This window comes from Tribolium madens, unplaced genomic scaffold, assembly GCF_015345945.1.
Source record: "Tribolium madens isolate multiple individuals breed KSU strain unplaced genomic scaffold, Tmad_KSU_1.1 Scaffold_2;HRSCAF=44;Tcas5.2_LGX, whole genome shotgun sequence".
NCBI classification, from domain to species: domain Eukaryota; kingdom Metazoa; phylum Arthropoda; class Insecta; order Coleoptera; family Tenebrionidae; genus Tribolium; species Tribolium madens.
In genome coordinates, this window is record NW_025400995.1 from 4110530 (window position 1) to 4133883 (window position 23354).

Here is a 23354-nt window from a genome sequence, read left to right on the forward strand (position 1 = left end):
GCTTTCGGAAATTTTTTTGGGGAATGACCGATTGGAGGTGGACAAAGTTGAACAAACTATGTTTTTATATCGGTTATACTTTTTACAAGATGGATACATTTTTACAAAAGCTGGTTTGCTCAATAAATGGCAATAAATAAAAACAGTCTAATTATAAATAATGGACAGACCGTTATAGTCCAAATTCGTTTCAACATTTAATAAATTTAAGTATAAATGATAAAATTAAATCACAACGCTTTGTCAAAAAACATAAATAGGAGTATTTTCATAAGTACTTAAAATAAATCAATTGATGACATCGAAATGCAGTTATCTTCACTTGAGATAATACTACTAGAAATACAGGAGGGTGCTATACGAATATTTCAACAGTGACTATACGACCAACATTTCAATAAACATCGGCTATTGCTTGATTTGGTGTTCGTTTCATATTATTCGTCTACAATGTACGTAATTACAGTGGTGAAGGTGTACTTAATTATGTAAAATACGTTCACCTACATTATGTTTACTGTGCTCAAGTGACAATAACCGTAATGCATTGCCAACATAAAAAAACTTAATTAAGACGTTATGGTTTTGATCAACTAACCATCACCATCCCATATGAGCATAATTTGTAACTTACAAATACTCTAAACTTCATATAAACAATATTAATACAATTAACTATATAACATTGTACAACATAATTTACTTTAGTTAAAATAAAGAAAAAAAAAATAAATATAAATACTTATTATTGTCTGGCACTCAGTTCTTTACAGTTACATTTCAAATATATACAGGGAAAGGTGCTCCTAATTACGTTAATACTGTATACTAAAAGAGCCGTAATATATTTAAAATGTACGACAGGCCAAACGTTTGAACACAACCCTTGTAATTTGTACAATCAATAAAAATGAATTAACTGTAAAAGTTATCACGTTGTTGGTAAAGAGGCAAAGGCGTCACAGGTGAAGAGTCTTCTTCGTCTGTGCTTATTTGTTGAGGTTGAAGCGGCAACGTCGCCAATGCTTTAACTAGAGAAAAAATCACATTAGTTTCACCCAACACACAGCACAAAACATGCACATGCAAAACAACAAACCTCAATCTAAGAGCAAACTTCAAGCCAACTACTGTTCATCGGGATTGTTGGTACCTATAAAAAAATACAAAAAAATGCAACAAAACACACAACTTGCAATAACTAACATGCAAAAAGACCAGTTATAATCTCTCACCTGCAACGATTTTACTCATTTCCATAACTTGCTTGGCAAGTATCTGGTTTAACTGAAGCAAATGTTCTCTTTGCTTTTTCTCTTCTATCATTTTTGATGTCGCCTTATTCGTTATGTTATTTGGTGTTTTGTTAAATTTTTTCTCATCTAAAAAAACAGTAGGTACAAATAACCGAGGAAAACTACAGGTGGATATGTACCTGAAGCAAGATTCGATGAGCTGCTGCTGATTATAGCAGCATCAGAGAGCATTTTCTTAATTGACTCGACTTTTCTTAACCTATGCTCCTGCTCTTCGGCAGATAATTGAGGTAATTGTTCAGGTATATATCTTTCAGGTATACTAATTTTATTTGGAGTTCCTAGAATATTATCAATGGTGCTTTCATTGTATTTAAGCTCTTTGCTGCTCAAAGTAGAGCGAACGACATCAGGAGTGTCGATTCGTTGCCTTAGTGCCCTCTCCATATCCAAGTCATCTCTAGCTCTCCTATCATTACCAATCATCTTATCAAACGCGTTATCATCGGTTGGTAACTGGTTCAAACTCTTCATTATCAAGTTGTTGTGAGGGGCAGTGTAGTGTCGACGTTTCTCTTTAGGTATCGCTCGCCTTTTTGTCAATTTCGGAGTATCTTGAATTGACATTTCGGTGATTATTTGACGGGCAGCTTCGCTCTTAAATATCGGCGACAGTTCAGGCGATTTTTCTATGCTATCTTCAACTCCTGAACTCGCCACCCCATCGGAATAAACCTGGGGTAAACTGGGACTTGATAGCGAACTTTGACGACTTAAAATACCACTACTTTTGTCCGTTTCAAGCGTCGGTGACATCACATTCGTAGAGCTTTGGGTTTTTTGGATAGGAGTGGGTCTAAAAAGGATGCTAGAATTTTGAGACGAAGTGTCTTCTTCGACAAGGGCGTCCCATTTGCCAGTTGTGCTTTTCTCCCGGTCCCTTTGCCGTCTTTCAGATTCTCTTTTGACTATCCTCACGGTTTTAATTTCTTGCTTCTCGTAAGATGCCAAATTTGAATTTTGTATAGTATCGTCGCTAGTTGAATCACTCGATTTTAAGCTACGATTGTACAAATCGGCTTCTGAATGTTTAATGTCAGTGTTTATGTACAACGGAGTTACATAAATATCGTTACTTTGATGATTGTCCCAAGAATCACCATGATCTACTGAGTTCATGGTATCTAAATCAGTTTCACGCCAAAACGAATTCACTTTTTTCTTATTACCTTCATCTAAAAGTTGAAAGATGGTAAACAGTCAAGCTTTTACTTGCACTTACTTTGCGTTACAGCCGGTGAGTGTTTAATTTGTTGTTGTAAACTATTTGAGCGGTCAGTGAGTTGTCTAACTTGTAAACTAAGTTCCTGCCTCTGTTTTTGCAAGTCCCCAACTTTCTGTTGCACTCTTTGTAAGTCTGATTCTAACATAGCACTAGTACCCATAGCACAAGGCAAACTATCACCTGCGCAAAAACAAATCGAATAACAAAAATCACATTGCAAGGATTAAAGGATTGTTTGTACATATTTATTTGTGTATTGTACAAAGCGGATAGGACAGTGGGTTTGGCATTGTATAAGCAAAGCAATGTGCTCATGCAAAGGACACCTCATCCAAAAAACAGAAATATAAAAGAAAAAGTCATCTTATGCTGCAACAAATACAACACGGTTAAAGTAGTATCATAATAACAATAAGAAGGCAACAAAAAAGACAAACAACGTCTTTAATAAACATACCAGCGTTTGAGAATTGTGGTGAACTTCTCTGTTGCCTCGAAATTTGCAGTTTTTGTTTTAAAATTAGTAGTTCTTGTTCCAGTCTTGCATTTCCAGCTACAGTCTCTTCAAGTTTTTTAGAATTTTGAGCTAACATTAAATGTACCCTGCTTAATTCATTTTCTAAATTAACCTGCTGTTTTTTCGCTTCTTCGATTTCAGCAGGATCACTAAATCCTTTATTTAAACGATTCTTCAAGCCACCTAAAGCCCGCTCGATGTCCTCTTTATCCTGCTGAAGATTTTGCAGCGTTCCTGATTCTTCCTGGATTAGTTTGTCCAACTGGTAAAGCTGTTGAACTTTTTCTTGCAATTGTAAATGATTCAAATTTAATCTATTCCAGTCGCGTCTCTCGTCAGCTAAAAGACGACGCTCTTGGATTTGCTGATTGAATTCTAAACGATCCCTAACATGAGGCGCTAATAAATTGCGCTCATTGGGCGATCGATATAAGGAACCTAGTTTAACCATGTTATCCACAAGATTTACTAAAGGCTTGCCTTTTTCATACTAGAAAAAACAAAATAAATTGGAGCACCAAGCTTGAACACAAGCGAAAAACTTACTTGTTTTTCTAGCTCTATTAAATGCTGCTTGATTTGCTCCAGTTTTTGTAAATTTTCTAATCTTTTTGCCTGGTTTAAAAGTGATCCGTGGAGCTGTGCCTATTTAAAAAATAAAAATTACAATGTTTTGCAAAAACAACGTAAATATCAAAATTTTAAACTCTTGAAGTGTGTTAATTTACAAACTTGAAATAGTTATTTAATAAACAACTGTATTAATCACCGTTTATTACAATATTTTTCCGTTGATCGTAAAAACAACTCAATTTCATTCATATCAAATTTTCTAAAATGTATATTTGGTTGTCTAACCATAAACAAATTAATAAATTATTTTATATGGTTACTTGAACAAAAATCATTCAACGGTCAACGAAAAATGCATATAAATTGATGTCAGGACTAAAAATTCACTTGCAATTTTATTCACACCAACTACAACCGTAAAGCAAACATAAAAAAACATCGATACTCAAAATATCGCTCTTAAAAAAAACACTTGAATATTAAAAAACAAAGTTGATTTGCAACTTAAGTATGTATCATAATTTATAAGTGATGTGTTTGCAAATATAAAAATTAAAATAAAACAAACTCCGTCACATATAATAAAAAAAAAACAAAAAAACTGCTTTTAAAAAATAATAACTTCAATTAGATAGATTGACACTGCCCAGTATCTAATTTCAATCAAACGAACACCAATTTCCAATACCATGCCACCGAATATCGAATTTAGAAATCAACACAATTAATTTAACACAAAGTAAACCAAAATTACTAAGATAAATTCGGTAAACAAATATAAATATAGGCATTTTCAAATAACATCGATATTCTTTGCCCACCTCTAGTATGGTTTTTTGACATCAATTTAAATACATACATGCGTAATAAATTTCAAAATGTTAGAAAGGTCCTAGCGGTTAAAACTATATATTTTTCTGATGTTAGTAAAAAGCCAACAGGGTTAGTCAAAATCGTTCAAAGTCAAACCTGTATAGTATCGATTTCATTATATGCATTTTCGATGGCTTGTAAGGTGTTAGAACTTTGCCTACGTAACTGAATTAAAAGTAAAACGAGTTCTTCGTGCGTCCTACCGAGTAGTTCACCAGCGGAAACATTCATTTTATCATTTAAAGACCAATTTTCCTGATTGATAACAAAATAAATATCGGAAATAAAACCAAAATGACTTACTTTTCTAACCTTATGATAATGAGGATTCTCCATACAGACATCGTGATGATTTGGTCCTTGATTTAAGTAATAACCCTGTTGATGCGGCCTGGAACTCACACTGAAGTGTTTCAAATAAGATCAATCGAACGACTTACATATAATTCTCGTGCTCGCCTGCCCTCGCTAAATTTGTTACCGAACGTGATTGCATCGTTTGAGAGTTTGGAGTCCATATTCTTTTAGAAGAAATGGCTTTTGGAAACGTATCTCTCGTATTTATAGATATTGAACCTGACGCTACAAATATTACGCTCAAATTGTACACAATAATTTCGCACTTGTCATCAAATTTTGATAAAATTTCATGAAAAGTAACTACCGTAGCCATACTTTTTGACAATTCTTTATTTTGAAAGAGAAAGTTTTCGTCTACATCATGTAGGTATATACATAATATACAATTACATATAATAAACGTGGTTGGATATACCTGCTTGCTGAGTGTTGAAATCAACTGGTTCACTCCCATCACCTATTTCTAGCACCGTGTTACTACCCCTCGGTCCCTGTGAAGCCGTCATTTGGTCATCAGAAGGGGCACTCGAGAGCAAATCCCACTGTCTCAACTTCTCTCTATCTATGATAAAGCTCCCTTCCTTTCGAATCCCACCACCTTCCTCAGTCTTACTGTCCTCTTTCTTAGGCATATTGTAGACATTATCGTTAACATAAGTCACACCTCGAGTAATTCCGCGAGGCGATTTTTTCTGTACTTTCTTACTCTCACCAATACTATCCAAGTCGTCCATCGACTTCGTATGTCTTTGACTAGCCGAACGTAACCTCTCTCGCCATATTGAATCCTCCTCCCATAAGTAACTCCCTTCAGCTATGTTATCAGAAGTGTTATTCTCGATAATGAAAGTGGAATCGGCTTGGTCGCCACTCTCGCTAAACACATTTTCCAACAAACCCTCCAAAGAGTGCGACCGTCGCACGTTTGTCTCATTATTTGTCATTTCCAAACTGTTGAACTTGTCGATTTTTCGCGAAGGGTACAGATTTCGTGTCTCGGGGTCCGACTGGGTGTTACCCATTTCCGACACTTTCAACCTCTTTAAAGTATCCGATTCGTAAATATTTTTCTTGTCAATATGGCCCGACTTATCTGTCAAGTTGAGAAAATCAACAGATGCCGAGCGTGCTTCTGCTGCGAGCTTGAAAGTATTGTCAATGATGTTTGTCGAAGAGTGGGCTTCGCGCAAATGACTGTTACACTTGATTGGGTTAATGATCCGCGTTATGTCTCTTTTGCTCCCATTCATTGTACCTCTTTGATTGTTTAGAGTGAGTATAGTGGAAGTGCTGTCGGTATTCGACACATTCATTGACAAATCAGAGTAATAGTAAGGTGCAGGCTGATTAAAAGATGAATTTGACGAAATGTCCCTCCTGTCGGAGAAATAAGACGAAATTGTTGGCATTTCTTGCACACTCAGAGAACTACTAATTCGTAAACTTGGGGTTGACCGATTCGAACCTTGCAAAAAGCCGCAAATTTCGGCCGAAGTAGAAGCCCGACTTTCAGCCCGTTTCTGATAGTCGTCACTTGACAAGTCATTTGTCTCAATATTTGTCTCAGATTTCTTGTCTAACTTTTCCCTGTATCGAGCAATATAAAAGTTTTCGTATTCGTGGAACTTTTTCGAGTCGTTTAAAACCGTATCATCCTTCAAATGCAAGTCAGTGAGATACTTATCCAAATCAACACTATCGTCAAAATTACCGTTCATTGAATCTAACTCGTCGCAAAATTCCTCAGAAACGGGACGTCGTTTTAACATTCTTTCATAGTCCACGTTTCGGGACAAAGACATACGTAGTTCGACGTCAGAATCACTGTTTTGTGACAGTCGGCTGTTTAGTCTGCGGTCCGCCTCAGTGTTAATGCTACAAACTGACGCACTGTCTTGATCTTTAAGGACACAAATCGCAGATAAATTTTGTTTTTTGTCTAACTCGACTTTCTGATTGGTTAGAATACTATCATCAGTATTATCTAAATCTTCTAAAGGAGGTGGAGAGGTTGGAATCGGAGGGGGCGAAACTAATTCACTATCGGAACTATCTTGCAACTCTGCAACTGTTTGACTGGCTCCTAAATAGTAAGAAGCTGGTCGGAAATTATCAGAGAGACTAAATCTAGGATTACTTGGAGTATCCAAAGAATCTAAATCTTTGGACGCTTCATCGTCAGCGTCCGAACTGTCGGACTTATTGCACGTCATTTTTGATCTGGGAACAATAATATCTGGGAGTTTACTTTTCGTATTTTTGTCCGGGTTTTTAAGTTCCATGTATACGGGTTCAAATTTGCCTTCACTGATACAGACCATTTCGTATGGTTGTTGGTCGGTGAATTCCGGATTGTAGTTCGATTCTAGGAAAGATATATCGATGTTGTGTGTCATTTCGACGTAGGGGTTTTCTTCGCATTCGTTGAAAATGACTGTGGAGTCACTATTTCTGGGTTCTAGGATGTTCTTTTTTGGTGTCATGGTCATATAGTTTTCTTCAGGGATTTCTTTAGTGGGAGTTGGAGGATTTTCGGCCTTTTCGGGTGAATTTATTTTTTTCCCGAATTCGGCTAAAATGCTCTTAACGAGTGCTCCATTACTTTTGATTTCAGTTACGACTGGACTTGGTTCGAACTTATCGGAGTATTCGGAACGCAAACTGGAGACGTGAGCTCGATGTGAGGACTCTTTATTGCATTGTACTAAAGGTTTTGTAAATGTGCTTTCTTCACAGGCGTCATTCTCTTTGACTTCCTCAACCTCATTATTTGTGAAGTGTGAAATATCATGCATTGTGTCAGATTGAGTTAATGGCTTGTCAGGTTCCTTCAGAGTATTAAACACAGTGATAGAAGTGGTATGTACAGGTGTAAGTGATTCAGAATTATTCGGAAATGTGTCCAAGGTCCGTCCTGCCTGTGATTGCACATTTTCTTTGCTTCCCTCCTCATTTTCTGAACCGACCATAAAAAATTTTACAAATTTTACAAACAAAGAAGATCCTTTTCCAAATAAGTACATTAATTTGTTAGTAGAAAAAAATTAAAAGTTAATAGTTACCACCCGAAATGTTAGTTACAGAAAAGACCCAAGTTGTTCCAGGCAGGAAGGACCAGTGTAGACTACACCAAACCTGACACCAATTACACTAGACCTGAGAATTCTCAACTAACAACTAACCAAAGATTGAAATTCTCAGTTCCCAACTACACGGTACCACAAGACACAAATCATCTATTTACCTTCATCGTCTGATGAATAACTGTTATATTGAGGCAAATTATTCACAGACCTTCTTCCGTCTGGGTACACATTCGCCTGATTTTTTGACATGTACTCATTCTCCTGATTTTTACAATAATATTCAGGCCTTCCAGAGTACACTCTCTGATTCTGAGCCTTCCGATTTAAAGGCGATTGCAACATTCTTTGCTTCCATTCAAGCAAACGTTTCATTGACTCTTCGCGCTATAACAAATTACTTGTTTAAACCGCTGATCTGATTATCCTCGAACATTCGCTTAATACATTAAATTACAATCATTATCTTTACTATAAACCGCATACACAACATAATTATAGCCCAAACAGGTCTTCTACATCACTATTCAACTGTCAATACCTAGAACCAAATTATTCTTTCAACATAAAATAATACATCCTTCTAAATTAAATTAAATTCAATTTCAGTAACAGCATCCTTTGATTGAAAAATGACCTGAGGCAAATTTAGCCAGAAAAACAAACAACCCCTTAAAATCTTATAATCAAAACGCTTTATGTCATACACAGATACCAATTTAAATCATTGTTCAAACCCAAAAAAGTATGTAAAAAAATATGTTTTTTAATAGTTTTTTATTTAAGTTTAGCAATATTAGTTGTAATCAAATATTTTAAACGTAACCGTTCTAAGAAACTGAATTTGTTTATTTTTCCTTTTCTGAGAAAAAAGTATTCCCACTATTTTTAATTTCAAAATTTGCTAAACCTCACTGCAAATCAAGTTGAAAAGGGTTGAAATTTTGTGCCTAGAGTAACAATAATTCCAAATGTGATCAGGGCGTGGGCAGAAATTAGTATAGAATGTTAATTTGCTGTATTTAGAAGTTAAAAATCTAGATATGTGTCAGAGCTTTAATGTTATAAATCTTAACAAAACGTGGTATACGTTACATAAATAAAGTGTCAAAACCTATTAAAAGTAAAAATAGAGAATGAAAACGATGCAATTTCTTTAAAAATCCTTGTTAGAGCACGAAAGACAAACGCGAAATTAAAGTGCTGGCACATTAAAGAATTAGAATCATTTCAACAATGTGGAGAAGATGTAATCATTAACGAATGGCAACAATAGCAATGTGAGCTTCTATAATTGCTCATTAACAACTTTTATGTAAACATAATTAAATAATTGTTAAATAAGCGGTCTGTTAAAATCTCCTAACAGCTCTGTGTCTTATTGGAAGTATTATTGACAGCTTAACGATTGTACATTACTACATATTATTCATTCTATAATAAGGTAGTACGATAAACAAATAACTCATTTCTCTTATCTTCGCAACGATACGCATATTATTTTATTTTTCAAATTAATAACAAAGTCTGATAGCAACAAAAAAACAGAATTGGGTGTGCCCAACTGGGTGATATATGGATACCATTTCTTTTTTGAAACTAACACTGCGTAACCTGGGTGCCAGTAGTGTGTTATGTCAACGACAGAAGCAATAAAATCCGGAATTCATGAGCCATGTCACAATTAACAAATAGATTACGTGCTTATTAAGAAAATAATGCAATTGCTTCAAAACGACCTTTCCGGATCTAGGTAACAATACGAAGAATGTACAAACAGGTGCCGCGAAAAGAAATTTTAATAATTTATTACAAAAAATGTCTGATGTTATCTCGACCGCTATTATTTGTCAAGGTCCACCAAACAATACACGCTACATCAGATTGGAAAACTTACCTTTCTGTCGCCTTCCATGGTCATCGGTTTTCCGTCACCTTGCAACCCATTTTGCGTCAATCTGGCACTCGCTGAGCGCGTAAACTGGTCATAGTCGCGATTTCGCATGTCGTCGTAATTATAAGGGTCTTGCCTGGCAAACGACGGACTTACAGCTTCACGTGCAGTATCCAACTCCTTCGACAACGAGCCTTCACTTAGCACACTTCGGCTCCGCACCGGCTGCATCTCGCTGACTTGCAAGGTGTTAAAATCGATAGGTTGAGTGTTTGATCGCATTAGTGCGAAATTGTTCTCGTTTTCGGGGTATTTGCTCGCGACCCGTCGCTGGTGCATGGGATCGGCCGAAGTGGTGTAGTATTTTGGCATTTTCGGAAGGTACTGAGCCGATTTGCGCATTTTTTCGGCGTAGCGCTCCTCCGAGTAGAAGTAGTTATCACTATCGTTGCTATTTCGGTTGATATCTAGGCTAGATTTAGGCCGCGGCTGTTGTCGAGTTAAAACACTGGGGTTTGGATGGCGGTGGTTCAACTCGTATTCGAGGAAGTCAGCACTGTGGGGTCTAGTAATCGTCGGACTTTTCCGCATTTGGGGCACCGAGTATTGAACCATGTCTTTGGGCCCCAGCATATGGACCGGGGTGTACGACCTGTAGGCCGGGTTCACGACAGGGTTCGATTTTCTAACATGACTGTAAGCTATCGGGCTTAGGGGCCGTTTATACATCGTTTGGTCGGCGTAAACATCCTCGTAGTCGGTGGGATGTCGGGATTTCGCAGGGTGTAGCTTCGAGCGACCGTAAGTGTCTGGTGTTCTGCGTTCCATGTTTTGAGGTATGTTTTGCAGTTCTCTCGTTGGTGTGTAAACATATTCCATGTGTTTTGGACGGTGATGTATATACTCCGGTTGGGGGGATTGGGAATTCATGTGGACGTGGCCGTAGATATTGACGGGGGATTTAGGGATGTTCCTCATCATATGTGGATTATATCTTTCTAAAACATCAGGACTAGGCGAGGAATAACTCCCGTCGTTCAATCGGCGCGGTTTTGGGGGTGCGTTCGCATAAAGGGGTTGATTGTATTGACTTAGTTCTTGCTGACTGGGGTTACTTAAGTCAGTCGTGTTACTAGAAGAATGCATATGAACCGGAGTATTACTCTCTTGATGATCGGAATTCTTTGACTGATACATAGATGGCACAGGAGGAGCCGACTCGGTTTCTCTAAAATACAAAAATTACAAACTCGGTTCAAGTCAAGTCACTTAAGTCACATACACGTTACTTTGCAAAAGACAAGCTAAATTAAGAACACGTATCCATTGCATCATTAATTCTTGTGAATCAGCTGCTAATATATACGTCCTCATATTAGCATGTTCACATTTGAAGGCATATTTTCTATTGACTTTATCTTCAGGTCCACAAATTGAAACTTTGTAAGACGGAAGTAAAATAGAACCTAGTAGTTTTTCCTCCTCGGGACCTAAAACCAACCACTGACATGACAAACCACTAAAACACCTCAATAACTGTACTTTTATAATAAAATAAGCAATACTCGGACAAGACAAACCACCTCTTCTTCCACAACATCAACCCTTCAGAACCTTGCTTATGCAACCACCCTTGCATCGTAACAGGGGCCTCCACAGGCCGCTTCGCCGAAGGTGACCTCAATTGTGATGAATTACTAGATTTTTTTCTCTCCACTGGTACTGGTTCTTTTTTCACTTGTGGTTGCACAGTAGTTTTCTTTTGTGCTTCAGCTTTGTTTTGTTGGTGGTAATGTACAGGAGGTTGATGTGGAACCCAAATTTGTGAACTCGGTTGAGTGATTTGCGTGTGTGGATGTAAGGGTGGTGGTTGATTCGATTGGTATTGAGTGTTGTTCGTTTGTTGATGCTGATGAACATAGTTTGGAAGATAATTTGTACTGTTGATTTGTTGGGGTGAAGGTTGTAAATGTCTGTGGGTGGCTTGTGGGTATTGTTGATGCATATGAAAATGCAAAGGAGAGTTTAGTTGTTGGTGAGGATGGGTTTGATTCACTTGATGTTGATGGTTGGGTATTTTCAAACCATACTGCAATAACCGAAGGTGTTGGGATGCGGTGTTATGTTGATGTGAATGTTTTGGTATTGCTTCATTTGGAGTAATTTCGTTACTGGGAGTAACTGCAGTATTGTGGTATAATCCCTTTTTGTTTTCCATACTGGTGGGATCAAACCTATCAAAACAAATTATTAAATCACTTTATTTGTATTTAACAAACTAATACCAGTCCCACAATTGCCACAAACACGAGAACATGTTTACTCTATCAAATGTCAAGTTCTCGAACTAATGCGTATAAATATTTAAAAATAAAAATAACCATCTTTCTAAATTTAAATCGGGCCACAACATTTTAAATTCTATTCGTTGATGTAGGTCATAATGGTTGCTATTCGAATCTCATCGAGGACTAGTGGTGCACTTAATTCAAACGTGACACATCACGAATTCACTCATTTTACCTAGTTTTACAACAACTACCCTACTCTAAACACAGTATCATTCATCATATATCACACAATAATAACAGAGAGAAATAAAGCATTTCTGTTGAGGTCAAAAAGCTTACTGATCACTGAATTGCAAAGTGAGGGACGGCGCCACCGACGGCGCCGACGTAGACCGTCGGTATTAAGATTTCAACCCTAATCCCTATTGAGGGTCGAACACCGAGCTAGTCATAGCTCGGATATTAAACCGAGAATAGTCAGGAAGCAGGACAATAGCGCTTTATACCACCTATTCAAAAAACTCTAAACACTAAAAAGAAATGCCATTTTATATTTATGAAGAGCCACTCTCAAACCCCTCACAACTTGACAAAAAAATCCTAAAGTTGAAGCAAAAGTTCTTCCAGTTTTGAAAAAAGACGAACTTGTTATCACTTCTTAATATTTCATTGCGTTGGTTTTGAGAATAACTTTATGACTTTCTTGTGTTATGGCGCTAATAATGCATCGACAAATGGTAATAAAATTCCCGCGTTGACATTGAGTAACTGTGAAAATGTGGATAATTAAATTCCGAAAGGCAAGCAAAGAAAATTCACGTTCTTGACCTCGAACGCAATCTAAATAAAAACATGATAAAACAACAATACCAATGACACATCGGAATTTCCAAAATAAAATTTTGCGAAAGAAAAAAGCTTTGAACATTTCGCAGTATCCATCCACACCTTTCTTAATCACTTGCAAAGCACGAGAAGCATTTCGTGTTAACAATAACCACGTGACACCAAGCTACAAGAGCTAATTAAAATTCATATCAATTGTCGACAAAACAACTACCTACCTACTTTATTTGTCTATTGTAATTTAGTTCTTACACAAGACGTCTATCGCATTGATACTCCAGTATGACTTTCACGTAAACGAATATTGTGCTGAATAAAGAGAGGATCAGTTCTGAGTCATTTATTTGTTTTCGTCCATCTAGAACATATCCTTTTTCCAGTCATCTAATTACTTGTAGCCTTGTAAAAATTCAAACAGGAATCGAGTAATAATGAACGGAAGACATAAAAGAAGAGAGAACGTTGGAACGAAGTCTGCATCGAGCTACCAGTTCATTTCAATGTCAAAAGAAGTATTACTCAACGAAGAGAGGAATTTTCTTTCAAGATGAAAGACGAAAGAGCAACAATTTTATAGAAAACTACAAACTGTGAACTTTGTCTCTGCAATAGGAAACGTGTTACAGGCGAATAATCAGCCTTTAGTAGAAGATGTCTTTCATTTTCTAAACCTCATTACGACCTCCATTCAGTAAATGATTGATATATAAAGTGACGAATGATAAACTACGATAAAAATAAGACTTAAGGACTTTTGTAAATTTTGTTTTGTTTTTGAGTTTTGCATTTTTTTTAACAAAAATTATAATTTGAAATAACAACTAATCGGTTGCCATTAAAAAAAAAAACAAATTTAGAAAAAATTAATATTTCTTAAATTATTATTTTTTTCTGAAGGCAAATAGTTTAACTAAAAAGCTTGGTTCCATTCTCTTTGTTCACCCTGTATAATATGTCCATTGGCAAAAAACTAATTACGCATTTATTCTTTAATTCGATACACATTTATTACGGCTATGTTCCAAACATTACACTTCAATCACGATTTACTTTCGAATAATCGGAAACCGGAAATTTTGCATTTTAATCAACACTCTACCAGAAAATTGTCTACTTTAATTTAAACAGACGAAACATTGTTTCCTCAAAATTCTTTTGTTTAAAATTGTCACAACCAATTTGGAAATAGAACACATCGAGCATTCTAGAGGAAACAATTTCCAACTTTTTCTTTTCTCCATAAACACTTAATAGTAGATATTATATCAATTGATGCGACCTATATTCCATAAAAGCAAAAATAGATTTTTCATTCGTAAGCAACCAAGAAAATATTTTCCTTCATAGAAAGTGCAATAAATCTTGTTGATTAGTAGCCTATTTCTGTCACGAAAGGGTTTGCGTCTTAACTGTGATCAAACATTTCAAAAAGGAAAATTATAACAAATCAAATCTAACGTTACATTTACATAACTTATCGCAGAATCTTAAGAATTTCCAGGCATATGTTTACAGCTTCCTGTACCGATTGAATAAAAATAAAAAAAAGGCATAACATCTTAATTTAGCCACCAATGCAAGTGCATATTTTTTACAAATAGTCGAATAATAGCCAATTTATTTATACTGCTGATACTTCCGTTGGTACAAAAATATGGTGTACAGGTGTCTTGATTAATTTAAGGAATCAGTGAAATGATATTTCCGCCATATGGTTGTGTTTTCACTGTTTACATTAAGCAGACAATCAATGTGAACAAATCTGCAGCAAAGGAAATGTTTTAAACATACTAAAATGTTAATCAACAATGGTCATAGATAATGATCTGTTAATAAAATTAAATTGTACCTTTTTCGCTTTAATTTTCTTATCAAGCTTTTGCGTATTACAAGAATAAGCAATCTTTTTTTAGCGTTGATTAATCTTTGAGAAGACAATAAAACGTTAAATAAATATCATTCAAACGGATCTGTTTTATTGGTACTTAGTTAAATATAGTCGCGCTATTAACGTAAAGTGAAGAAAATAGCTCTAAAACCGAAAATAACCCAAATACTAGGCCAGTGAAGACACTTTGAGTCAAGGTCAAAATCAGGGTGCAAGAATTTACAAGAATGACAAATTACAAATTTCATAATCATTGCTTGATGCTTCTAAATTGGCAGCCAATTTTAGTTAATTAATATACTAATGAGAATTTAATTGTTTATTATTCAAAAAAGTCATCAATCTTTATTGCATGAGAACATTTTAATATAATTTTACTGGCAAATTGAATTTGTAAAAAAATGAGAAGAAAATGAATAATCGCCGGTAAAATGCTGACAGGAAGCGCTAAACAAAACATTAATTTTTATGGTTAATATATGCAAAATGTTAAATAAACAAATAATGAAATTAGTACTCATTTACACGCACTATCTACAATGTTAATAGGCTTAAAGTGTCCAGCGAAACGTAACAGTTTTCGTTAGAATTATCAAAATTATGTCACTGAGATTGCTGGTATTTTTAGGTGTGTTTGTTTGACTGTAAGTCTTCACGCACAAGAATTAAGAAACTTGACATTTGATTGTGAAACACAAATAAACAGTGCCTTTTTGCTCGAGTTACCACACGTGCAATGTTTTTAATTCGGAAATCTGGCATTTAAGCCCAAGAGAGGAAAAGTCGTTTTTACAGAAACGTGTGGAACGAGAATAGTGTCGTGTCAAGGCACGTTGAATGATTAATACGTAATGAATGTAAAAGAAGAGAAATCTGTGATAAGATAAGGAAAGCTTTAAGCTCATCACCCTCCTCACCTGCGATCATCCGCATGCTATATCCTGTGGTAGCAAGAAGCACATTTTTGAAAAACAACGCGAAAAGAACAACAAACAACCTTGACGTCGAAAACAGTTAGCATAACTCTGAATTTATCCAAATCATGATCGCGAGTTGAACCCACGTTATATTTTTATATAATTGTAGAAAAGGTGCACATACACATCACTCTCCGAGTTAAATAGTTTGAGTTCATGCACTAAACAGTTCACCAGTTTGTGCTTCAGTTCACAGTACGGAACTACGTTAAAGTAGTGTTAAAGCAACCGAAAGCAACCAACCCACAAAGGAGTGGGAACAGGTAGTCAAGTTTATCCTCGTATCTTGGCCATGCTGTAGCATGCATATGGCGCTGGCGCCCCTCTACAGCTTCAGACACCTGTTCTCTTCGAAAGTTAATTGTTGGGGTCATTTCCGACAAAACACTACTAAGTGATAACTAACAAAGCTTCCGATTGTTTCCTAATAGCTACACTCTTGTACTACCTTGCCGGTACCTCCACTCTATTTCCGCTACTTTGCTAATTGATAGTTCAGATATTTGACAAATTGGTATGTGTTTACGCGATGTAACTTTACCGGCAACTTAACGATGTATTCCCTAATTACATAAAACAAAAATCCAAAACATGTGGCAGCTAGTAAAGTTACCGGTAGCGGTGTATTAGGTAATAAGCGAGCTTAATGGATTGTAACTAGTGGGGTTCTATACGCTGTGTAACTAAAACAGCCATAAAATTGTAATGGTACATTGGAAACTGCGAGCAACCAGTAAAACTTTGATTCTGGCTAAGTGCGAGAGGCAAAGCTTCATTGCCCATTGATATGCCTCACTGGAGTGCTTCGTATTTATTATACCACTGCATATAGCCTTGTCAATTTTAGGTCAATTCCACCTAGCTTGGAAAAATTGACAAACAAATAAGGGAGGACAACAGAAGGAATTGTTACATCATATTTAAACCGTCCAAAGTTGATTCTTAAATACTGAGTACAGCAAATTTTTTGCTTTGCTATGTAATTATTTGTAATTTCTTGTATGCTTTGTTTCTTATTTTATTTATACACAGTAAGAGTTATTTAGAGGGCAAGAACCGTAATATCTGAAATGATAACTTATACTCCCTCTGTTCCGAAATAAGTGTCATTTTTTTAATGTAACTTGGTTTAAGTATTATTAAAGATTTTTCCGGTAACTATAAAATTTGTGAAACATTAAATACTCTTCTGATATTCGTGATATTTTTATAGTTTGTCGAAGTTTTAAAGATCAATAAAAAAAAGTTGTAACAGCATATAATCTTTGTATTTTCTTGAGGATACTTTATGTAGCTTTAAGTACTCTGACAAAATACATTATTTTGGTTTCACAAAACAAAAAGTTAAATAAATAGTTAAAAATGGTGATTAGAAATACACACACTATTTTATTATTAATAATTATTATATTTATTTTATTATTATTTGTACTTGGTTTTAGAGTTAGTGTTCCGTACGAATTAATATTCATTGCTGAAAGATAAGCTATTGATCTTGCACAAGTTAATTTAATGTATTTGATACTTCTAAGTTGGTAAATTATTATTATATCCACCACTGAACCGATAGTTCGGCGTCACTCAAGTAAGAAAGTTTTATTATGGGTACTTTGCAGTTACCGTTTTGTCTTTTTTTGTTTTCTGTAAATGAAGAATATTTTCCGGTTCAAAATTTAGGAATTGGATTTTTTGCTTATTATATTTTATGTTGCGAGTTAAAAAATCGTTTTTTGCATTATCTTTTCCTGGTTTTAAAGCAATAATGAGCTTTTTTAAGCAACAGATAGACCGGAACAGTCACTTATAAAATTATCGTTGTTTGCAAAAAGCCACATTACAATAAATTACTCCAACCTTCAGTCCATTTAAAAAATTCAGGATGTTACAACACTTCTCCCATTACCATAAATCCAATCAGTGGATTTGGTACACTATTCCGTTCATTGAACTCGTAATAGCAATGATTTCATTTGTTACTTACCTTAGTCTTCTATATTGACAAAAAATAAGAACTTTTTTTAAATTTTTTAACCGCTAAAGATTAAGGATGATGCACATGAAGTCATGCGTAAAACAGTCGTATAAAAACTAAGAGAAAACAGTAAATATGGTGTAAAAATGTTACCTAAATATCAGTCTGAATGGAAAAATTAGTTGGGATTAGTAACGAAATACCTTGAAAGTGATTTTTTGTAATTTAAGCGTTCAATACAACAGAAACACAAAATGTTAAATAATCGCATATAATGTTACAACAACTTTAGCTTTGAATTCATATATTACACAATATTATTTTTACATAAAGTATCATGCACTTTGTAGATGATATAAAAAAAGGAATACAAAAATGGAATTGCAAAGAGTTTTATATTACTAAATCAATATTTTACTTATTTATACAATCAACATATACAAATAATAATTCAATGCATACTACACAACGTAATCAGTTATTGTAATAAATGGTAAAAAATATATCTGAGGACAGTAGAAAGTTAACTGTTTTAAACTCCTCAAAATATGAAGAACAATTTATTTATTAACTCGTCGACTATCCTCTGGTATGATATAATAACAATATAACACAAGTTACACGTCTCTAGTGATATAATTTTATTTCATATTGGATTTTTAATATACATTCAAGAATATCGTTTGACCCACCTTAGCTTTTTTGGTTTAATTCGAGTGCAACAGATCTGTTTTAAGAAAAAAAAAAGTTTATTTGATATACAATTATTGTACATTTAATTTTTCCGCAATGGACCCTTTTCTTCCGAATAAGAGGTCTAAACTTGATGAATTCAGCAAAAAATTCATATTCCTATAAATTAACTGTCAACAAGCAACACTAACGTCACACACTTACATATTGTCTCAAAGAACATTCTCTTTCTAATATTTTTACTGCAAGCGAATCTCAAACAAAAGAAGAGCGCATGTCTGTGCAAAATTTTCAATATATTAATTTTTTAATGATAAGGTAAGTCTACTATGGAATGCACTCTTAATTACACAATTTTCTAAATTAATTAAAATTGATCCGCTAGAAGATCACAAATTTCTATTGAGACGCTTTCTTTACTAGAGCGCACCGTCAGTCTGTACATCTGTCAAAAACAAGAAAACAATTACAAAATACAAAGCCACAAGAAAAAAAAACTTACTTGTGCACTCTTGTTCGGTTCTAAACGGAGAAGACATCCGACTTGTTGTGACCGCATGTGAATAATCCCAGCACAGACAAAATTATCAGGATTTGGATCAATTCCATCTAAGAGTTGCATCCCAAATCCCATGATTTTTGTTCTAGCGGCTTGCAAATCCATCTGTTGAGTCGCTCTAAATATTTTCTGAGATCTTTGCTGATTCGTGCTACAAAAAACAATTAAGACCCAACTAAACCAAACTGATCAAATTTACCTTCCTAGATTTTTCCACCTTGCGAAAAACGATTCACCGTTCATTTCAGTCGGTTCAAAGAATTTATTAATCGTCAATGGAAGTTTGATCGTTATTTTCTGGGGAACGTTGAGATAAAGAAAACTGAGCACTATACTTGGGGTACCGGTATAATCATCTACACACTCGGCGTTGATCATTTGTTGAATTTGAGCACCAGCTTCAAGGACCGGCTCGACAGGCTTCATTTGAATACTCAGCTTTGAAGCCTGATCATCAGGCCAAGACAATGTCGGTACGAAATTTTGCAAAGGGACGTTAGTCTTATTTCCGTAAAACAAACCAAGTCGGCCTAAATTCTGACGAAACTCGCTTTTAACACCTATTTGGATCAAGTCATTTTCGAATAAAACTCCATTACTTTTACACACGAACCTAAAAATGGGAAATTACCATCGGAATTTAGGAATAAATAATTTTTTACTTCTTGGGGTTGTACATGTTGACAGGTTGAGTGGCACTGTTCGTATTATTTGCTTGTTTGCCCCCATAAATGTCCCCAAGGACGTCTAAGAGCACACCAGTGTTACCAGAATTTGGTTGTGCTGTTGGTGGGGTTGACAATCCGAGTAAATCTCCAGAAACGGCACTACTGTTATTTACATCGTTGTTGTGATTGGCCACAGGTGTTGGACTTTTGTTCTCCTTAATTTCATTTTCTGGAACCCTCCCTGGTTTTTTCTTCTTCAAAACAGCAAGAATTGAGCTCTCTCGTTCGGGGAAAGCCGGCATTTCTTCCAATACTGTGGCCAAAACGTCCGAACTTGCAATAATACTTAATTGCAAATATTCCGAAGCTCTTTGTTGCAATTCGGCATCAGCTGATCTCAAGTTACTGTGTTGTTTGAAAACTTCTTGTACTTGAGTCCGTATTTCAGGGAACAAATTAATGAATTTGATATAAGTCGAGAGTAACAAAGCTCGAGTCATCGGCGAACATAAGTGATATTTCGAGTGGAGAAGTTGGAATTGAACTGATGGTGAAGATCTTTGATCCCCGGCAATCAAATTACCAAACTCTCCCAGAATGTAACCGCCAACTTTGACCATATTTTCATGACACGCGGGTGCTTGCAAAGCCTTAAATAAACACAAATTGATAAATAAATACGGGAAACAAGTGAAGACATACTTCAAAGACTGTTTTAGCAGCGTAACCTTGAACTTCATCTCGGTTGATAACGATTTGTATAACTCGATACCAGACTTCTTCAGATACATAATCGCCCGCGATTCTTATCAAATTTAAAATAACATCAACATACCTGACAAAAAACGTAAACAAGTGTTACAACAATGCGAATTTGTTTACCAAGTGTAATCAGTGGCGTATTTCTCGGCCAAAATTGCGACTTTTAGGACCATTTCTTCCCTAATTGAGTAATCAGCCGTTTCCAAATAATTCAACATCTCTTGGACGATCTCTTCAGCATTGCTCTTATCACACATGGCGTATAACAAATCAACAGCCTGCTGTCTTACTGAAACATCTTTTTCCATTTTCATTGACAAGATAACAACTTCTTGGTGTTTCTTAACAGCTTCGTGAGAAAATTCAGACGTTGCTAAATGACACATCGATTCCAAAGCCAAATAACGCAAATTTGTTTCTCGGTTGCTCAAAAATTGGCCCAATTGGTTACAAGCACGCACCAACAAATTCGCTTCGCTGCATACATAAAGTGAGATTTTTCAAATTTCAAAAACTCAATATACCTGTCATTGTGAATAATTAAACTAATGGCCTCGAATAGTACGGCATTTTTAGCATTTGAGTGTTGCACTTTCTTCGATTTTGGAGGTTCTTGGGCTTTATTCAATATGGTTTCTAAACATTCGTTCAACCGGCCACGCACCCCTGGATCTTCAGCTAAGATTTCATAAAACAACAACGATTTTTATCACAAATATTTAGACAAACTGTGTAATAAATGTCGACCTAATTTTAAATTGGCAGGTTATCAAGCGAAATCAATTTGTGATTTTGCATGACCTTTTGAACTTGTTATGTCTTTGATAATGCGATTTAAATGTTAATAATTGAAATATTTTTGTTATGTAAGCACTTTTTGCTTACCTGGTGGAGTATAGTTTTGCAGTAGACGTAAGAGTTTGACGGAGAGCCAAGGTGCTGGTACGAAATAGTATGTGTAGTCTTGTAAATCAGTATAACTGGCCGTGACGATCTACAGTTTTTTTGTGAAATATTTGGTAATTATTTTAAGAGACAACTTACTCTACTTAAGCGTGAAACGGCAAGAGAAACGCAGCCTTTGTACTCCTCTGGGTTCTTCTTAACTAATGCGTCTATGAGACTTGTCGCGGCTGTTACTACCCCCATGTGTTGATCATTTAGCAGATGTATAATACGTGAAGTCCATTCTCCTCCTGGGATAATTTCTTGTGACGTTCTGAATAAACGCAGAAGACAGAGAGCTGCACTTTGTTTAACTACATCCATAGTATCGCCAGAGACAAGAAGTTTTGGTATTTCATTACCAAAAGCTTCAGCCATTTCTCTGCTGCCAATATTGGCAATACATTGCAATGCCAAGTTAACATGAATTGGGTTTCTTGAAGCCAAATCATTTTTAATACTTTGAATTATGAGTTTAATCAGCTCACTATTAGTATTGACTAGCACTGAAATAAATAAATATCCCTACAAAAAAATAGTGTCAAAACAATGACCAATGCAGAAGTGTCCTTGAATTTAATCACAAAAAGCTCAAAATTAGCGATTTATGAAATGGATACTTTTCAGATAGCTTACTATTTGCTTTTCAGAGTATTTGTTGGATGATAGGAGATTTACAGCTTCCATATGCCCGAAATCAATGTCATGTCCGAGTAAAAATATGAAGAGTAGTTTACAAACGTATTTCTTCTTCTGGTACCCATCCAAAGTCTTATCTCCTTTGAACTTGCTCCTTATATTCGCGAGTTCCTTGTTAATGCGTTTGATCTCCGCTTCTTTGCTTTTACCTACAGCAAACATTTGAGTCATAAATACTGGAATGAATAAAAATTCTTACAATTTCTTATATCGGAAATAAATACGGCCAAGCCACGCATGCCATCTCCTCGCACTGCCGGCATGTTGGCTGAAATCGCTTCTTTCCTCCAAAATCCTCCTCTGAAAAACGACTCCGATCAAAAACAACCCACTTCACCCCTATTAAAAATCAAAAAACTGCAAAAGGTCATCAATGACCCTCCCCCTATACTATTGCGGTTTTTGACAGATATCGGCTACATGTAGTACAAAAGAAACGGTTCACTTACAAATTTTCTTTAAATATCCGACTTCTCCGATTATTTATCTACACAAACAGCCAATAAATAGGGTCAATTGTCAACAAAATATCCTTTTTACACATCAATCTTTGCCACTCCACAAATACATGGGCAAATTGACAGCTCGAGTTTTCGGCTAGAGGACGCTTCGAGCGCTACTCTATCAAGACGAGAGCGCTAAAATTATCCAAAAAGGAAATCAACAAGACAAGTTTAATCAATTTTTGCACAAATTGATATGATTCGCATTTTTTATCTATTAAACATTTCAAGCTCACACACGGCGTTTTTTGGATAAAACAATGAGATGTAAAAAAATAAAAGCGTGGTTTTTACGCTATAATTCATTTAAAATCAAATCAATCAGCAGAAACAATAGCTTTTATGCAGCGTGGGCAAAAATACTACATCTATGTGTCATTACTATTATAACAATAATGATAACAAATTATAAAAACAGTTGGGTTGTTTGATCAATAGTTTTCTACAACACCTAACAATGTAAAAACAGAAAATTTATATTTTGTTAGGGTATTTTTTTACCAATAGATTGTTATTACTCATTATTCTTTGTTTTTTGTAAAATAAAAAGTACTTGTATATTCATGTTTTCCACATTTTTATTTAATGTATTGTTGGTTGCATATATAACAAAAATAAATTGCATTTTTTTATTACTCATTATTCTTATTATCAATTAATATTTCAATAACAATTTTCTGTAATAAGTAATTATTAAATATTATATTAAA

The 23354-nt window shown here is 35.2% G+C and overlaps 2 protein-coding genes across 6 annotated transcripts; both read right to left on the reverse strand.

Moving 5' to 3' along the window:
- Nucleotides 1-57: 57 nt before the first annotated feature.
- Nucleotides 58-16074, reverse strand: LOC123006857. Of its 5 annotated transcripts, XM_044401717.1 has the most exons (16): nt 12127-12449; nt 11384-12075; nt 11124-11331; nt 9845-11069; nt 8109-8334; nt 5280-7820; nt 4945-5086; nt 4817-4895; nt 4601-4759; nt 3605-3703; nt 2999-3548; nt 2539-2721; nt 1436-2491; nt 1236-1382; nt 1100-1153; nt 58-1031 (listed from the first exon to the last, which is right to left on the reverse strand). In XM_044401717.1, exons 1-15 carry the CDS (start codon nt 12156-12158, stop codon nt 1128-1130), a joined length of 7365 nt encoding a protein of 2454 aa, XP_044257652.1. In that variant the 5' UTR covers nt 12159-12449; the 3' UTR covers nt 58-1031; nt 1100-1127. The 5 variants fall into 5 exon arrangements, with proteins under 5 accessions (XP_044257652.1, XP_044257649.1, XP_044257651.1 ...); XM_044401714.1 differs by lacking the exons at nt 1100-1153; nt 12127-12449 and adding an exon at nt 15784-16074; XM_044401716.1 differs by lacking the exons at nt 1100-1153; nt 12127-12449 and adding an exon at nt 15968-16031.
- Nucleotides 16075-18102: 2028 nt separating this feature from the next.
- LOC123006877 (AP-2 complex subunit alpha) lies at nt 18103-22751 on the reverse strand. The gene is made up of 12 exons (XM_044401777.1): nt 22591-22751; nt 22341-22441; nt 22079-22290; nt 21542-21967; nt 21383-21491; nt 21022-21175; nt 20618-20974; nt 20438-20570; nt 19730-20385; nt 19267-19680; nt 19011-19218; nt 18103-18953 (listed from the first exon to the last, which is right to left on the reverse strand). The coding sequence occupies exons 2-12, from the start codon at nt 22402-22404 to the stop codon at nt 18876-18878; spliced, it is 2811 nt and encodes a 936-aa protein (XP_044257712.1). The 5' UTR covers nt 22405-22441; nt 22591-22751; the 3' UTR covers nt 18103-18875.
- Between the last annotated feature and the right edge of the window lie 603 nt (nt 22752-23354).